We start from the raw sequence: 20,265 nt of genomic DNA, 5'->3' as shown, positions 1-20,265 counted from the left end.
CCGAGCAGTTCTAGGCGCTTCAGTCTGGAACTGCACAACCGCTACGGTCGCAGGTTCAAATCCTGCCTCGGGCATGGATGTGTGTGATGTCCTTAGGTTAGTTAGGTTTAAGTAGTTCCAAGTTCTAGAGGACTGATGACCTCAGATGCTAAGTCCCACAGTGCTCAGAGCCATTTTGAAGCAACTGCAAAACTCTTTGGTGCAAAGAGTGAGAGATGATTATATGTGTCTGACCATTATCCGTGTGCAGGAGGAGGACCCCTGAGTGACTCGACAAGAAGTGGCAGATGCTAAAGGAATGGCGAACAACAGCCTGAAGAATTGAAAACCTTGAAGTCGGCCATTCGTCCCAAACATAATGGAGAGTCATGGCGAGGTCGGAATCCTTTGCTCACTATTGAGCAAATAAGTGTGGCATCCAGTGGAAATTCTTGAAGGGCTGACTGTTCTGCTTCTTCAACTTGGAAATGCTCGGCATTTGAGGAATAGAAGGCTGCATTCTGTCCTACAGGGAGCCTGGTGAGGGTGTCTGCACTGACGTGTTTTGTGGTAGCGTGAAATATAAATGTTATACAGATAGTTGGACAAAATGAGAGCCCATCACTGTAATTTTGATGCCCTCTGATCAGGTACCCCTTTTGTACATTGAACAAGAATGTCAATGGCTTGTGGTTGGTAAATAAATAGAACATTTGACCATACAAGTAGTGATGAAATTTAGTCACGCCATATATGATCTCTAAAGCCTCTTTCTCTATCTGAGAATAATTTTGCTGGGTAGGTGTAAAGACCTTAGACGTAAACATGGTGGGGCATTCTACACCTTCAACTTGGTGGGACCAGGCCGTGGCTGTTCCGCAAGAACATGCATCAGTTGCCAAAAACAGCAGCTTATCTGGATCACAATGTACAAGACACCAATCGGAGAGAAAAAACTGTTTAAGGCACTGAAATGCCTGGTCGCACTCTGTAGTCCACTGGAACAGTATTCCTCTATGGCGAAGCCTGTGGAGCGTAGCAGCTATTTGGGTGGCGTCTGGGAGATACTTGATGTAGCAAAATGTTTTGCCCAGAACTGCCTGGAGTTCAGAAACATTCATAGGTGCAAGAAGACACTATATGGCTTCCAAATGATGAAGACTGGGACGGACATTCTGCCCATTGACTACATGTCCGAGATACTCAACTTCAGTGGCAAAGAACATACGCTTGCTTCTGTTGCAACGCAAACTGGAGTTGGACAAGACCTGAAATAACTGTTCTATGTTTGATAAATGTTCCTCAGGAATTCTACCTGACCCAAAAATGTCATCCAAATAGTTTGAGCAGGATGGAACCTTTGCAACCAGCTGCTTGAGAAACTTGTTGGAACAGAGCTGGGGCAGACACCGATGCATACAGAACACGAAACTGAAAGGGTCCCACATGCAAATTGATTATCATACACTGTTTGGAAGCATCATCCAGGGGTAGCTGAAGGTATGCTTCTGTGAGATCAACATTGGAAAAATACTTTCCTCCATTCAAATGGTCCATCAAATGTTCAGGATGAGGGAGTGGGAATGAATCAACAACTGTCTGCCTTGAAGGCAGCTCAAAGCCGTAGCTTTCCAGTCTGTTCCTATATCATTACCACTGGTGATGCCCACTGAGATGCTGAAATAGGCTGGATGACTTTAATGTCCTGTAACCTGCACATTTTAGCCGCATCAAAGTCCCTGAGAGCGTGAATTACTGGCCAGGCTCCGTGAAACTTAGGCTGCGCATCTTGTTTAAGAGTGATACGGGCTTTGAACCCCGTAGCCTTACAGAGTCAAAATATTTGTCACAAAGTTTAGCAATCTGTCCTGAAATTGCTGTGGGGGTACGTGAGAAGCTACTTGAAGAACATTGTCCACAAGAAACCGACCAGTTTGAATGTGTCCATACCAAAAATGTTAGGTGAATCAAAAGATGCCAACACCATAAAAAAACGTGTGTCTGACTATTGTAGCACACAGACAAACTACAAGTACCTAAGACTGGGATCGATGCACCATAGTGTGCAGACATAACTTTGGTACTGGGAGACAACTGTGGGAAACCGAGGAGCTGATATGTATGCTGGTTCAACAAGGTGGCAGTAGTTCCAGTATCCAATTGCAATTGCATCGGTAACCCTTCTATGAACACAGCAATGAACAATTTGTTTGCAGTCTTACTAGACTGTAGAGAAACAGATGTCAACTGTGATGGAAATTTGTTCCAAAAGTCACTGTGACATACCCATCGATGTCATGTACCTGACTTGACGTGTAAAGTGCCGTTATATTGCTTTCCACATTAATTACAAAACTGATGGTCTGATCTGAACCATTGCTGCCTGACATTGACAAAAATTCACAATTCAAAGCATTGCCTGTAGAGTCACCATCGGAGTCTACACAACCACAACCAAGTGGGTCAGAGGCAGGAGGTTGGAGTCCAGGACCTGCCACATCACCTGTGGTGGAAGGGATAAGTTCCGATACTACTCTCTATTGACTAATGTGTGGTGGCTTGTGACACAATAAGGATACACTGGGCAACCGAATCTGACTGTGGAAGTTCCAGCCCAGATAGTGACAACGCATAGACATAGTTAGGGCTGGGAACCACTGAATTAACCTGAACACTACTATAAGAGAGAATACCGATATCCGTATGCTGCTGCATGCAATTATGCTTACTGGATTAACAAACAATTGAACCATGACCCCATTTCCCGCACATAAAATATGTAGCACTACAGAATCGATAGTCCTTTCGTTTATGTTGGGTGCCACACTGTGTACAAGATTTATTGTCGTTAGTACAGGATAGAAAGGAAAACCCAGACACAGTTTGAACTTATTTATACGAGCTGCGTTGCACGCAATGCCCGCACAGAGTATTTGCTGTACTGACACGTGCTTTGTGTGTTCTAGAAACGCACCTTGTACTATCACTCGACACCTGACACACAAATTCTGAAAACATGTCCTGTTCCACATTGAAACGAACTTCATGACTATCGATAATGTTTAGCACGTCCTGGAGGGAAGGATTTTGATGCTGTAAGATAGCTGCATGTATTGTAGAGTCTGACAAGTTGTGCACAATTGCATCATGCCACATTTGATAATTGAAATTTTTACCGCAGTCACAAATGAATCGACACTGTTGTAACTACCCTTTTAGTTCTGTGATTGGAACATTTATGTAGAAGAAAAAAATTTGAACATGCAGCTGCTACCAACACTTGTGCTTCAAAATAACTGTCTAGCAATGAGAGAAACAGTACATCGGCAACTGTTCAGGACAGTAGTCAGGACTGAGTTTCAGGCAAAGGTTACAGATATAGGTGCCTCAACAGATATGGAAAAATTTTTCTGTATCTCTTGTGATGCTTTATAGATGCTGAGATGTGCCTCCAATCCTCTTGCCAGTTATTGAAGTTGAGTAAATAGCAGGGATTCATTTTACTACACACATTTCTGTTGGTCATAGTATATGTATAAAATCTGCTGTAGGTCAAACTGATGGAATGGAGGTATGACTGAAACTGGTAGTGTAGGCTGCGTTCATTGCTGCTGCAGCTGAGTATTCAGGGTGATTGTTTTAACACGTTCACTGCCACTGTAATTGGCCTTGCTTTGCCACGTAACCAATATTTTTCTTAATAGAATCTGAAAATATATTGCTAAAAGTAATATAACATGTATTTAGTTTATAAGTACACAATCAAATTTACTCTCGTGAATCAAAGTTGTTTTGGGGCGCACTAAGGCGTCAGTGGCATATCAGGCCATATTCTGTAGCGGGTGGCCGTGGACGCGCCAATGCGTCTAGTGTATTGTTCCTGGTTAGTGTGACAGTTTAGGTTACTACAATTTCATTTTATATTCATAAATGAAACGAAACATCCTACTGACAAACGACATATTTATTGGACAAAAAATATAGTAGAAACATTCAAATACAAACACAAGATCTCGAAGAAACTTCTGAAATAAAATGTATGTCAAATCTAAGAAAAAAACAATCTAGAGCTTTATCCATTACACTCTCAAACAAATAAAATAAATACAAAGTTTACGAATAGTACCGACACATAACTGTCGAAAAATAAATGAGCAACGAAAGTGCTATCTGCCTTTAGAGGTGGTGAATAACACAACAATTCAAACAATATCCTGCTTTATTTGGGCAATCTAGGCACTCGTAAATCGTGTCTGTTCGTTGTCCACGGCTGGCGCATGATCTGCACTTTTTTCGCGGTGTTTTTGATTTTCCATTTGATTCTCGTTTTACCACAACATGTTGGGGATTTCTGACTGGCCGTTCTACCTGCTTTCGTGGCAATAGTGCTCTTATAATACTGAGTCTAAATTCTTGGAGGGGCATTTTTGTGCCACAATATTTATTGTGTAGGGCATGTGCGTTTGTCAGTATCATTTCCACAACGTGGATAAAAAGTTTCTTGTACCAGCGTATGGTTTTGCGTTCCGAGAGGTAATATGATAACATCTGATCGTGCCGATCAACTCCCGCCATAAATTTATTGTAGTTTACAATGGCCAAGGGCTTAGATTTCTTCTCCTTTCTTTTGGTTTCAACCTCAACCATTTCATTTGTAAATGCATTAGAAATGTAGCAAACCTCCCTCTTATCACGCCACTTACCTATCATAACTCCTTCCGCAAATCTGGCAACGGCTTCACCTTTTCGTAGTTTTGCTTCCTGTATTTCCTTGGGTGTATCCTTCCTATTCGCCCTCAGAGTTCCCGTGCAGTGGGTCTTCTTATCCAGGAGCAGCTTTGCCAATGCGAAGCTGTTATAGTAATTGTCCATGTACACATGGTGACCAGCATTCAACTTTTCATCTAGTAAATGAAGAACAATTTTTTGCGCATGGCCTCTTCCTCCTAAATCGTCCAGCATGCCAGTGTATACCGCGAATTTTAGGACCATTCCAGTGGGAGTTGTCAAAATATATAGCTTTATGCCATATTTGTGCTTTTTGTTTTTGATGTATTGGCGGAAAAGTAATCGTCCACGCCAAAGGATCATTGATTCGTCCAGAGACAGTTCCCGTCCAGGGTAGTAAACTTGGCACATCCTTTCATTGAAAAAATTGATAACGGGACGTATTTTATACAACCTGTCGGATGGTGTTGGTTTGCCCTGTTTTGGATTTTCAGAAAAGTGTAATGCACGTAGTATTAGCAGAAAACGATTTCGTGAAATACTATCGGCAATTCCTTTCACGTTGAATAAAGCGTCCTTTTTCCAATAGTCCTGCAAATTCCTCATCTTTACATTTCCCATGTGCAGGAAAACTCCCAAGAACACTAACAATTCGCCAACAGTCACATCTTTCCAACAGTTTATTCGTGATTGTCCTTTGGTTCCCGCAGAAAGGAATAATTCAATCGCGTTTCGATTTGTTTCTTCTACAACTGTCAATAGAAATTCGTCCGTCAGCAAAAGACGAAAATAATCTAAGGGAGTGTTTTCCGTCGGTTGAATAAGCAGTCCCTCATTTTTTATAAATGGGCAATTTATCATTCCAACTGGCTCTCTTTCCCACGCAACAGTTGTATCAGCTGCGTTATCTCTTGTTACCACTCCTTCTGCCATTTCCCTGTCGCTAGGATTCACAGCCATTTCTACAGTCTCATCTAAAACAAACTCGGCTCCGTCAGACTCTTCACTGGATTCCACGCCGTCCTCCTCACTGGCCAGTTCCGTTTCCGAATCGCTTTCTTCTAATATTCGTAATAATTCCGCATCCGTTAGTTTTTGTACGTTTCTTGTGTCCTGTGTTTTACGTTTCTTAGGTTCTGAAGGGCCCGCCGTGTCACGATTGTCTTCCATTTTCAGTCCCACAACAGAGAAAAACTGTAGGGAAAACACACGAACCGCACCCGCAAAAATTGAAAACAATACGTTCTTAGAGTGCCTGCGCAATGAACCACACCGAATGGCTGTGCCCGACTAAACTGTGGCGCTGAGAAACAGCTGAGTGTCTCGCCGCGCAGGCGCGTCGACGGCATATGCACTAGTATCGGCCGGACGCGCTGGTGCGCCGATGGCAGTGAACGTGTTAATGGCACAATCAACTTGTTGATTTGCTGAGCCTGCAAATTACAAACTTCAGTAATGGGAACAACAGAAACAGGTTTTTGTTGTTTCAACTTTTTAACAACTCTTATGTGATGACTGTCACTAAATATACTAGCATGAAAACTAAGAACGGGAGGACACAATACTCAAAGCAACAGCAGAGAACCACAAAATAGGATCTGAGTGCAGTACGCTGTACTGAAAACTGAATATCTAAATACCACACAAGAAGAGAAAAAAAAACACTAACTCAAATAACAGACACAGAAATATTATTAGATCATTGACAGATGAAAACAAAATTCCAAATCCCTTAACTTGTCACCAGAGAAATGACTAGAAGCCTGGGAAATTTGTTGTGTCCCAAGTATAAACTACTAAATGGAAAGTCGTAGTTCATTACAACTTAGAAGATTTATTCCGAAAACAAGGAGAAAACGTAATCACTCGTGCTCAGGTCCATAGCCACTTGCACAGTAACGGAATCACGACTGAGAGGAGACCTACTCCATACTCCAGGAGATCCACCAGATGGCCCCCTCCCCCCAATTCTAAACTGTGACAATGCAACTTTATCAGGTGGGGCTGCATCCTAATTGGCTCCATAGACTCCAGTGGTATGATAGCTGCATTTCTTGTGGTGCTCCCACTGTGAACACTTTGAAGTATGCTGCGCTGCCCTGCCACTGGAGCGTTGGCACACAGTGTTCAAGAAGGCGGCAGCTGTGTCTTACATGCTGCGGCCGCGGTGTATGAATGCACGGCACAAAAGACACATGTCCCCAGAGAAAGCGTGAACTATTTAGGAATGGACACTCAACAGTAAGATTCTATTTTCTCCCCTAACACCTGTACAGTAGGGATAGGAAGAATCAATAGGTTAAAACTGTTTCAGTTTTGAATAATCGGCATTTTTGTATATTTGTTTATCTCAGTTATAACAGGTTTTATCCTTTTTTATTAATAACCAGGTAAAAAGACAAGCATATCAATTTTCAACAGCAGCAGTGCTCAAATTTTTGGTTTCTAAATAAAACGTTTTGTAAAAACAAGTAATGTTTGTTCTCAAAATTTCCATTGCTTTGAAAGATTTCATTGTTGCAGCACACTATTGTAATAACAATGCTTACAATTAGGAACTAGCAACACACACAACATAAGAATTGATACAGCATTGTCGAGACAATAACGTACCTGATGTGTGGTGGCCTATAAGACAGTACGCATGTACATGCAGTATGTAAGTCTTGGCCCCACCCAGTCGAAAACATAGTTTCTCACTGTCGTCCTCGGATATCAGATGTATTGCAGAAAGGTACCATCTCTAGTATGGAAATAGTTTATGAAGTGGGGTAGGTATGAAATACAAAGCGTCATTTGTTTTAAAGTTTAAAAATGGGAGGAACACAACAAACTTGACAGCATATAAGGAGAAAAAAAATCCATCATGTTCCATGACAGAGGAGGTAAATTTCATTGATTTATCTATAATTTTATTGATTTGCTATAAACATGGGATAATAACTAAACCCTTAATTTTGTGGTTGCTTCAGGATGAAAAGTTGACACCATCCAGAAGTGATGATACAGGGAAGTCATGAACTTGTGACATTTCTCTCTTGTCCCTGCACCCATCTTTTCCATGGCAACCTTAGCTGGAGACAATGTGACCGATTTCTGCCACAGCCTCAGCCACATATTAATTGTGATCTCGTACCCCTTCTACTCCAACGGAATTTTTTAATCTTTGTTCGAAGTGTACAGTTGTTCCTTAAGTAACAGCAATCAAAGTGTAACCGAAAACCAGTTATTTGAGTGATAACTGCCAACCCTACTGTAGAGCCTGGATGTGCTTGTTACATTCAATAAATGTTAAAAGTTGAAAGCTTGCAGAGTCAGATGTTAAATGCAGGACGACCTCCAGATAATCTAGATGTGCCTGAATAATTACTGTTACAGCAATTAAGGCTACCAAATCTTGGGTTTCCCCACAAGGCAGCATCTAAGAGACAAATGTTTATTAGCAATTGACAAGTTATTGTCTGTGTTGATGGAAGATTAAAACTGTTCACAGAAGTGAGCCCACTGCTCGATGTTACCACAGAATGGCTCTAGCTTAATCTGTGGCAGTCGAAAACTGTTACAGGAGAAACCCCTGAAATTGTCCCGACAGCCGTGACATTTGAAATTCTTCCCTCAGTACCACATTTTGCCTTCAGGATTGCTTATTTCACTGGACCTGTGTATTCTTAGCATGCTGATACATCGGCTTCATAGTCTACATCATTGAGTAGGTCTTAAATACTATTATACAAGGGTATCCACTTAATTAAAGCCTCATTTCTGGACATGGCATCCCTAAATAAATTTATTTGGCTGACAAAACTAGCAACTTTGGAATGCTACATTCCTCTTCTACGTGTTAGCTTGGGGCGACAATCAGCTGTTTCAATATTCATGACAGTAGTCTGGAACCTTCCATACTGTCCTTATCACTAGAGATCAGTTGTGCTTCTTACGCAATCATTTATCCTTGTATGTTCTACTCATCTATTACTTCAACTAATAGTACGCAGATAGTAATGTAGAATGTTTCAGTAATGAATACAGATAACAGAATGCCCCAATGCATAATGATTTAGCTAGGGGCACACATTACACATCGAAAGATCCCAGCATCTAGTCACTTGGAATCAGTGCACGCTCACTTGATGTGTCTTGGATGTCCCCGTAATTCTGAAATTTTTGGTCCACGTCACTGCCTTCTGGGTTTTTACACCAGAAAATGCTGAGGAACAATTAAAAAGTGAATTTTTTAACGTGTCATTAACAGTTCATAGATATAATGCAATGCAGAAGCTTTACTTCAGCAACTCTCCACAGCCGGGTCCCGCCCCCCCCCCCCCCTCTCTCTCTCTCTAACCCACCTCTCCCTCCCCCCCACCCCCACCCACTCTTTCTCTCCCACCCTCATCCCATCAATTTCAATACTAGAGTGATGTATACACATTGTCCACAACTGGTAAAATTTAATATATAAACAAATGTTTGTGTGCCAGTGTTACACTGACTGGCTGCAGATGATGTTAAGGACTTGTCTCAGCTTCTAAAACCATTGTGCCCTGTGGAATAGTGTTAAACCCGAGCTACACGGGATTGAAACATTTGATTATCATAACTTCATAAAATAAAACGACAGGCAACCACTCACCTACAGCTTACCGATGTGTGGCGCATAGAAACACAACTGAAAACAGTATTCATACCACCTTTTGAGCTCTTGCTCTATCAAAAGGACACATAATCACACACACACCCACACAGAAAACCAAATGCGCACACCTGTGGTTGCATTGAGACTGTCTGCTGATTATCGATTTTTGAAAGCAGTTGCCAGGGTACATGGAGTTATGGAGGGATAAAGGCAGAATGCATGAGACAAAGAGGGGTAGTGGGTTAGTGGGAGGCAGGTCTTTCAACAGATGTCACAGATGCTGCACAAGACAAAAGGAGTTCAGTGGGTAAAGCATAAAAGAGATGGAGAGAGCAAAGAGGTTAAGGAGACGAAGAGGGAAGCGGAGTGGGAAGAGTGTCAGGAGGGGGAAGGGGGAGAAAGAGGAATGACCACCTGAGGGAATGGGAGGGGGAGGAAGAGTGGTAAGAGAAGACAGTACACAATCTGGACGTAGGACTGATGTGGGCAGAAGAGATAAGGAATAGGTAAGACAAGACATTGGGAAACAGGTTAGCTGAGGTTTAGGCCAGGAAGATGGGGAAAGCACAGGATATGGTGGAGGGAAATCTACATTCTTGAACAGACACTGCCGAACTGTGGCAAACCACAAAGTAGACCTTCCTCACACTGTGTTGCTAGCTCCTCTTGACTAATGCATCAGGTGTGTGCATTTGGGTGTCTGTGCGTGTACTTTTGTACAAATGCTCAAAAATGTGTGTGTATTCTGTTTTCTCTTGCATGTTTCCATATACCACACATCAATCAGCTTTCAATGAATGGTTTCCTTTATTTTATATATTATTCCATTCAAGAATTTCCATTGTTGTACATAGCTAATTCAGCTTTCTTCCATCCCACTCCCTTTTACTACACTACTGTCATTCTTTACTTATCTACAACTCATTTATCCATTTGTTATTCTGAAATAAATTTGTGTGTTCTCCTCCTCTCCAGTGCCTGCCTTCAAAACATATCAGTGTGTCTGTTGCATACTCTGTATGCATGCTGTTCTTACAGCCCACTATGCTAATTAGTGCCATTAAAATTTTCTGCTCTTGCCGCGAGAGCCCAGTTTTGTACATTCCAGTGCTCTTTTAACACTATTTTCCACCAGCAGTATGTGCTGCCGAACTTGACTGTTAGAATTAGAATATATCTATTTACGAGTGTAGCTACTGCTTCCTGTTTCTTTATATAATTTTCTGATTTTTCTTCCAACTTCCCACATCGGCCCTACACAGTACCTACCTTTTATTTCCAATATAACACTTCAGTTATGAACTTTACACCTTCTTGTTTCCACCCCTTTTTTCATCCACTCCTTTTGCCTTCCAACTGTTAATCCATGCTCATTCTGCTTCTGCTAGTTCCATAAACTCATATTTGCCCTCTCAAAACTCCACTCACACATCCTCTTTCTAAAATCTTATCTGGCACACAAATGGGCTTACCTTTAAAATTGGCATCTTAGGCTGTCAACGACGACGCTCCAAGCACCTTCACAATTTCCATTAGTCAGTCACACCCGCCAATCTGGTCCTTCATAATTATGCAATACAAGCTCAAATCATACATTACAGCCTCTATCCATTTTGCAAAATACTTTTCCCTTGTGACCAAAACGTCCTGAATGCAATCACTGCAGCAGGAAATATTGCCCACTAATAGTTGGAACAGCATTCCCAGCACCAACTGATAAAATGTCATAGCTATTTCAGTCTTGCAGAGTACTCAAGTCCAATTGCCGGGCTGCTCCGATACTCCATAATCTCACTTTTTATCATTAAACGGCAATGCGGTACGGTGTCATATGCCTTACTGAAGTCAAGGAACACGGCATCAGCCTGAGCGCAGTTGTCCACTGCGCTGTGAATCTCATGGAGGAACAAGGCGAGCTGAGTTTCGCAGGATCTCCTGTTCGCAGAATCCATGTTGATATGAACGTTATTTATTTTTTTATAAGAGAAAAAGTAACTTATGGAAACAGAGTTATGCCTTTCAACTTTTGCTTTGCTACCCTCAATTTCAGTTCCTGTCTCATCTACGGACTGGACACTAACTTTGGTGCCACTAAAAGCCTTTACATATGACCAGAATTTCTTTGGGTTTTGTGAAGATTATTTGACAATAGTCTTAATTTCTTCAAAACTGAGCAAAAAAAAAAAAAAAACCTTTAGTCATATATCCTCTATACGCCCGTGCCCTGTGCTGGGGGTTTCAAGTTCCTTATTGAGAAATGACACAGGCCTAGCGCCATACATTGTGCCTATTGAGATCGTTATAGCAGTGAACCAACACACAGTACGAGTCACGCAGGGCAGGTAGCATTGGATGTCTGAGTGTACATAGCTTCTGAGCAATCTGATAGAGGTCACTAGCTAACGAACACTATTTGACCTGCAATCAAAATACTGTCATTTTTATTTGCCGTTCCATTTGTTTCATTTTCTGTTTATTAATTACTATTATAACTGTGCTTTAGTTGTGAGAGTGAATAATGAAGGTGTGAATGTGAAAAAAATGTATTATCAGAGTTGCCACAAGTTCTGAAAAATCAGGATATTTTAAATGTATCAGGGAAATTTTTAAAAAATGCTGGAAGAGTCTCGTATTTGTCTCAGTAGATAAAATGGTTTGTTTATGGAGATGTCATGCATCTTCGCTGGCTGAGTGCAGCTGAGTACATGCGCTGCTTCCGTGCTCCCTTGTTCCTGCTACTTCTCCTCTTCCTACCACTCCCTCAGCTTGCAGTCATGCCACCACGTTTTGCCGCTAGCCCAGCAGCTGCCGCAGGCCTTGCCTGTCGGATCTAGTTTCACCTATCTGTCCCCAAGCCAGGTCTGTCTGTGTGTGTGTGTGCCGCAATGCGGTGGATTTTCGTGGAAAATTCACAGACCCAGGACTGTGGTACCAGAGGCTGTGGGTGACAGATTTCAGGAATTGCGACTGTCTCACCACAAGTACATAGTACAGTGTAGCATTTTATAGACATTTTATTTATTGTAGTACAATTTTACACTTCAAAAATAGTTTATATATTAGAAAGTATGGACGATAAGAAGAAGAAAATTGTGGCATTTTGTGCACTATGTACTAATATATTTCTTGAAAGAAAAGTCACACAACACCAGTAAAATAATAGACATATCACAGTGGACAATACCGACAATAACATCAAAGAGACATACATAGGTGTAAGATGATTTGAACTGTTCCATGGCGGCTGTTTGAAGAAATACTTAACAAGAAGTTGTTTTACTTTGGATGCAGAGAGATACAAGTGTTCATACAAGTATTTGGTTTGAAAAGTTTTGTAAACTGTCGTGATCAGATGATTTGTTTTGTTTTAGGCTGCAAAAACAACTAGGGTCATATGCCCCATGCCACTTAAAAATTGGGGCTCTGAGAAAGGTTCATAAAATACACCAGAGAGAAATGGAGGTCCTGAACTAAAGATTAAATATCCTTTGTCATATTGCTACAACGGTTAAAATGGAAAAGTAAAAAATCTCCACAAAATACCAGCTGACGGCGTTGGGCTATGAACGTCATCCCGCATGATTAACATTACTCCCCGATGAGATGGAATACTGTCCTCGGTAGAAGGTCAAAGCGGAACAGGTAGAAATGCGAGAGCTCAGAGCCGTCGTGAGGATGCTATTTTGTTTCCTGGAGGCCGAGAACAAGTGGACACTGCATTTCCAAGAGCAGCCATTAGTCCTCTTTGTTGGGTTGAAGGCCGCAAACATTCCATTAGAGGAGAGGGAAGGAGGGAAAAAATGAAGGGACTCGGCAGCTGCCAAATGCCAGCCTCCTAAGACTCACTGCCACAGGGCACAGAGGCTGGAGGATCCTGCTCCACGAGGTATACAAAGGCGTTGGCGTTCTCCTTCTGTCAGCCTGTGGATTCCAGGGGAGAAAAACTGTAGTGAGTGTGCACTGGCAACACAGAAATCAGCCTGGTGAGGGTATCACAGGGCAGCACCATCAAAGAGGATCTCAGAGTTGACAAAGGAGAAGACCGGTTGCCTTTGTTTGATTTCTTGGAGCCTTCCTGTTTGGCAGAGGAAGACTTGGATGTTTGTTGGCTGGAGGGACGTAAGAAGTCTTTGCAAGAGTATTACTTCTGTCCTTCCTAGCCTGCCGGTTGTGTAGCCGGTGACTTTGCCCTGTGAGACAAAAGTTTGGTGGTTTCTGCACACCTGGAGGAGTACCATGACACGGGGCGATAAGTGGACACTAAGTATGCACTACCTTTTTCATCATCCGCAATGACATCCTGACCAGAGAGGTATGTTTGGATTTCTGCCTAGGTCACAGGATCGAGCAGCCTAGTGTAAGTAACACCATGGGAAGAACTCTGCGTTTGACAGGTCTCGACAAGAACAGGACAGCCGTGGAGCTGCAAAACTGCAACTAGTTGTTGTGCTTGGAAATCAGACGTTATCTCCAAAACCAAAGTGCCATTGCGTAAATGACAGCAGGTTTTCACAGGGGCAGCAATTGCTTCAACACTTTCTGAATAATAAACAGATTTATCATTTCAAAGGATTGTACATGAAACCACGAGAAACCATGGTGCAACTGGGAGGGTCTGAATTGTTAGCTCCATTCCATTTACGTGTAGTAGAAGTTGACTGTGAAGATGATTGGCTCCTTGCGAGAAAATCTCCAAGATTTCCAGCATTTCTGATGCACTGCCACATCATGAACGACGTTTTAACACGTTTAGTCTTTACTACTAAGACATTCCTACAGTTGAGTCAACTTAACAAAATCCTTGACACCTGGCAGTACTTTTGACAGCTCTCAACTGAAGCACAAATGACTGCAGTCGAAAACAGCCACTTATAGAGCTACGAAGAGGCCTTGCCATAGAGACAAAATCGTGTTGTAGACATGCGAAGCAGCTGTGCCCAGCATACTAGGAATATTATTTATAATCCAATTCTGAGTTAAACAAGCATTACAGACAATTTGTATTTTGCATGCTATAGGGGGCAGTCAAATAAATATTGAATACCCACCACAATGGGCCCATGTAATAGTCCCGAACTCATAGGCCACAGGCAGAACCACAACCACACCCACTATGCACTTCCTTGTACGAGAAACTGATGTCCATGCAAGTCTTTCATTTGGTTTCCAAAGATGTGAAAACCACATAGCGAAACATCTGGACTGTATGACTACTGATTATTCAGTTGATTGACAGCACTGTGCATTACAGAATGTGGAATAGCTGCACTGCAGGTGGACAATGCATCCTCAATAAGGCATCAGTTGAATGACTGAAGCATGCATTACGGAAAATGGAACAGCAACACTACAATCTCACAATGAAACATTCTAGCAGTAATTTATCATAGATCACTTGAGCCGTGAAACATAGCTAACAAAAAAAAGAAAAAGCGCAGGAAGACTGTAACACAGAACCACACAATTATAGACCTATATCGTTGATGTCAATCTGTTGTAGAATTGAGGAACATGTCTTACACTCAAGAATTATGACATTTTTGGAAAGTGAACAATGATTTCGCAGAGATTCTGCAAAACTCAGCTCGCTCCGTTCCTCCGTGAGATCCACTGCACAATGGACAACAGCGCTCAGCTTGATGCCTTGATTTCAGTAAGGCATTGACACCATCCCACATTGCCATTTAATGAAAAACATACGAGCTTACGGAGTATTGGAGCAGACTTGCGATTGGATTCAAGACTTTCTTGCAAATAGAAAGCATGTTGCTCGTAACGGAACAAAATTGACAGGTGTACAGGTGATATCCGGAGTACCACAGGAAAGTGTGATAGGACTGTTGCTGTTTACAATATATATAAATGATATAGTAGAAAGTGTCGGATGCTCTTTAAGGCTATTCGCAGATGATGCAGTGGTTTACACCAAAGAAGCAACACCAGAAGATAGTAAGAATTTGGAGAACGACCTGCAGAGAAATGATGAGTGGTGCAGGCTTGGGCAGTTGACCCTGTAACATATTGCACATACATAGGAGAAGAAATCCACTACTGTACAGCGACACTATTGATGACAAACAGCTGGAGACAGCATCTGCCGTAAAATATTTAGGCGTAACTATCCAGAACAACCTTAACTGGAATGACCACTTACAACAGATAGTGGGAAAAGCAGAGACTAGACTCCGATTCATCAGAAGAATCTTAAGGAAATGTTTATCCACGAAAGAAGTGGCTTATAAGGCACTTGTTCGCCCAATTCTTGAGTACTGTTCATCTATCTGGGATCCCTATCAGGTAGGACTGATAGAGAAGATCCAACGAAGAGCAGCGCATTTCATCATGGAATCATTTAGCTAGCGAGAGAGTGTTACGGAGATGCTAAACAAACTCCACTCAGACGTTACAAGAGAGGCGTTTTGCATCGCAGAGAGATTTACTATTGAAATTTTGGGACAGCATTTTTCAGTTGTCGTCTGAAAACATATTACTTCCCCCCACATATATCTTGCTTATTGACCACTGGGAGAAAATTCGAGAAATTAGAACCAACACAGAGGCTTACCGACAATCATTCTTCCCACAAACTACTTGCAAGTGGAACAGGGTTGAAGGGATCAGATAATAGTACTGAAAGTAACATCTGGACTGTAAGGAGTATGTTGCAGTGTTTCTCAACTAAACTGCTCAAGCATAGGATTAATCTGATTGGCAGTGTGGGGACAGGCATTATTATGCAACAGGACAATTCCTTCCGACAGCATCCTTGGCATTTTGACTTTTATGACACATCCCAGTTTCTTCATGATGCTGTGCACTGATTGAGGTTCCACGGTCAACGAACTTGACAAATAGGGGGACCCTGCAGCTGAGAAAGGCAACATGACCTTGCAGGAAGTTTTGTGAAAAGCTTTGAATTTCTTTGTGAGGAAGATGGGAAAGTTGATCAGTGGTAACATTCCACATTTGCCCTTCGGCTCTCTGATGGAATTCATCCTGTTGCACGGTAACACTTGCCCCCACACTGCCAATTGGACAAAGGCTACACTTCAGTAATTTGGTCAGGAAACACTGTGACATCCTCCGTACAGCCTGTATCTTTCACCGTGTGCTTTTCATGTCATTGGCGACCCAAAGAAAGGCAGACTTGCACTTCCATTTCAGTTGGACTAGGAAATGCAAGAATGGGTGCTGTTGTGGATCCGTCAGCAATTGACCGTATTCTGCGAAACAGGAATAGATACTCTTATCCCCAGTGGGATAAATGTCTTAATGTGTGTGGTGATTACCCTGTGGCAGGTGTTTTGTTTCCCCTTGACTGTCCCTCATGTTTCTTAATTTTGATACTCTACTTACACATTTGTATATTATGCATATTTCTTTGCACAGCTATTTCATAATTTGGAAGGTGTTTTCATGAATACATGGAAATGAAATTATTTCAACGTTATTCTACAACTGGGGAAATGACTACCCAGGCAATGCCAAGTTTGTCGGCTAGTAATCAATAAAAGTCGTGTGTACTGATTGATGTAATACATGAAAATGTGACAAACTATTTTATTACTTTTATGATTCATTCCAAATCTAACATTAATGAGAGACAAAGGGATATAAGATATACATTTGGAGGTAGAGGGGTGTAAGTGCTAAGTAAATTATTAATAAAAACATTAATGAGTACAACATTCTGAATTGAATACACTGATATTGTAAGTACGGTTTCATTAATAACCATTGGACATGTTGGTTACTGTAGACAATGGAAGAAATGAACATAGAATTGTAAATCTGATACAAACGTTGAAGCCTATTTTCTCAAAATGTTGATTTTGTCACTTACATCCCCTTTCTTTTACCTGCCTCAGTTCACAATATGATTATACGCATATTCAAACATGATAGATCCTTGCAACTACATCAAAAACCACGACTTCTTCAGCAGTAGAGGGTCACAACCACCTGTTTTCAATTCTACTTCTGCTATAGTGTCCATAAGCACCCAGCTATCTTTCATGGGGAATGATAAATATTTTGTTTGGCAAAGAGCTTGTGTGGCGTAATAGCTTGTTAGGATTATAATTTGGAAAGAGAAGTTCATTGATAGTGGTATGCTGCATTGGAGTATTTGAGAACATCTGCTCAATCTGAATGAGGAACAAATGTGATGGAAACCTACTAAAATAGTCTTTCTCTTTGAAAGTTACTAACACAATGGATCTGCCAGAGAAGCTGAACATGGTCATTGATAGAATCTGATGTGAATGGTACCCAGAAGAAAAACCACTTGCAATCATTTTCTAAAATCCTTTTTTGCAGTTCACTACTGAAGTCAGTGGAACAATCACAAGGCTAATGTTCGGTGGTTGGTTGATTTAGGGGGAGGGGACCAAATAGCGAGGTCATTGATCCCATCGTATTTGCCAAGGATGGGGAAGGAATTCAGCCATGCCCTTTCAAAGGAACCATTCCAGCATTTGCCTGGAGTGATTTAGGGAAATCACAGGAAACCTAAATCAGGATGGCCAGATGTGGGTTTGAACAGTTGTCCTCCCAAATCCAAGTCCAGTGTGCTAACCGCTGTGCCATCTCGCTCAAGCCTAAGGTACCACAGTACATAAGAAATGCAGGAAAGTAGTTTTAATCCAGAATATTTTATGAGCAAAATAAAATGATCATATGGCATTATTGGTCGGCAAACCCATCTGGGGTTTTACGGCCTCCTGGTGTAAGTCCTGGAATCTTATGCTATTTTGGCAACTTGCACCATCGATGAAGATGATAACACTAACACCTACTCCCCAACGGAAGAAAATCTCCGATCCACGCAGGAATCGAACCTAGGACCCCACAATCTAGAGGCAGTGAATAACCACTACATAACAAGCTAAGGGTATCTTAAAAGCAAAGTGTGAGTTTATGTACACTGCCCTTCACAAAATGCAGGCTGTTTGGAGAAATGTTATGACTAACCTTAATGTAAAAGTTAATATTGCGAACTTTCACTGATACAGTATCTAAGATAACTCATGCATTAAAAAAATGATATAAAGACAGCTGCCCTGCTACTCATGAAAAATTATGTTTTTAGAGTCCATGCAGAACATCGTGGCTGGTAGGTGCACAGTAGGCAGGGTATGCATGGGCGGAGTGGTAGTAGTGGGGACCACTGACAGGAATTGTAGGGGAAATGCCAAGTGCTGAAGGGAAGTGCAGTCCTTAACTTTTCTTTTTGCTGCTTTTACCAAAACTGAGTTTACACAGTGTCACCTCACTAATATGTTGTGCAGACGTAACTGCAAGAGAATTCTGAAACATTGGTTTATTAAGTGAGGAAATGAAGAAATTTAAGATCAATATCTTATGAAAAAGAACATTCTCGGTAAAAAATAAACATGTAATACGCTAGTTCTGTTGTGCTAAAACCCACTGCATTTCTCGTTTCAACAGCTATCGATGGCATCTAAAAGTTACATTCGTGCATCAAAAAATTCTGTAACTTGTAGAATAACATGGCAGATAACGAAGTTTTGCATTATAGCCATAAGGCAAAATACTCTCCCTTTTGCATGCTATCATTTGCAAAAATCTCACTTTGATATCTCAGACTGTTACTGAAATCAGACCACCACCTAAATCTAAAGAAAAATTTGATACATTACCTAAATTTCATATGCAGCAACATAAGTAAAATGCACCAAATGCAAAATCATAGCGACCTCAATTTTCCATTTTAAACTTCTTCAAATTTCACACAGGATCTTACTTTCATGTAAATATCACAATAACTATGACCATTAATGAAATGATGGGCACACCATTATGAATGTTACATATAGAACTACAAGTAATGCAAAAGTGAAAATTTTTAATGAATAGTTTCTGTAAAATAGCTTGAGAAAGATAACAGGGCATGCGCCTCGATTCTGTCACTACCAACTGACTGAAAGGTGGCAAACACTGTCAGTGTTCCCTTCTGAACAAACGAACGAACTCCCCAGCACTTTCAACAAAACCTGGACACTGCGTATCAGCCACCATATCCTGGGTGGCCTCTACTTGGCACAGCAATAGTTTACAGTGCTGATCCCCTACCAAGATGAAAGCAAACCTCCACAGAACATTGCGAAATCATAATCTCTAATTTTTATGTCACTTCTTCATACTACCCTTAAACTGAGAAACTCTGAACTCAGATAACTAAGGTAGTTAAAACTACCTAGAGAGAGAGAGAGAGATCATTGACCTTATGGTGAACCTCCACTACAAAGGTAAGAACCTCAGACTAGCTGCAATGTGCCCACCTACTGCCATGGTTCTACAACTATGAACTTCCTAGACAATCAGTTACAAAATGTGTGAGTTATGGAATTTCTTTGGAAATAATAATAATAATAATAATAATAATAATAATAATAATAATAACAACAACAACAATAACAGAACACGAAGATAATAATAGAACACGAAGTGACACACATGTTAGATATAAAAGAAAAATTTCAGCTGACATATAGAGAATACAAAGACACAAATACAGACATTAGACCATTCTTGCATAGACCGCCAAATAACCCACAAGTCAAAACAACAATAAAAACTATCAACACAATCATACACAACAAAATAAATGAAAACACAACTATGGAAGAGTTACAACTACTGGTTTATATAAGAGCACTCACTACACTAAATATACACACTAGGCAGAGATCAGAACCAACCAACACACAGAAGAAACCCACAAAACCCGCATGGCAACACAGGCTACAGATCAGAATAGAAAAACTGAGAAAAGACATTGGACAGCTAACACATTCTATAAGAAATGAAATGTCAGAGGGGGGCATAGACAATCCACCAAACATAACAGACATGGAACACTTCTGGAGCAACATATGGTCAAAGCCAGTACAACATAACAG

The 20,265-nt window shown here is 41.2% G+C and overlaps 1 protein-coding gene across 1 annotated transcript; it reads right to left on the bottom strand.

The window, feature by feature from the left end:
• Window positions 1-3,581: 3,581 nt before the first annotated feature.
• Window positions 3,582-5,877, bottom strand: LOC126088293 (piggyBac transposable element-derived protein 4-like). Its single transcript, XM_049906423.1, has 2 exons — window positions 4,683-5,877; window positions 3,582-3,700 (listed from the first exon to the last, which is right to left on the bottom strand). The coding sequence occupies exons 1-2, from the start codon at window positions 5,875-5,877 to the stop codon at window positions 3,582-3,584; spliced, it is 1,314 nt and encodes a 437-aa protein (XP_049762380.1).
• Window positions 5,878-20,265: the final 14,388 nt, after the last annotated feature.

This window comes from Schistocerca cancellata, chromosome 6 (assembly GCF_023864275.1).
Source record: "Schistocerca cancellata isolate TAMUIC-IGC-003103 chromosome 6, iqSchCanc2.1, whole genome shotgun sequence".
Lineage (NCBI taxonomy): Eukaryota > Metazoa > Arthropoda > Insecta > Orthoptera > Acrididae > Schistocerca > Schistocerca cancellata.
The sequence above is the reverse complement of the archived record's forward strand: the minus strand, read 5'-3'. Positions and strand labels throughout refer to the sequence as shown.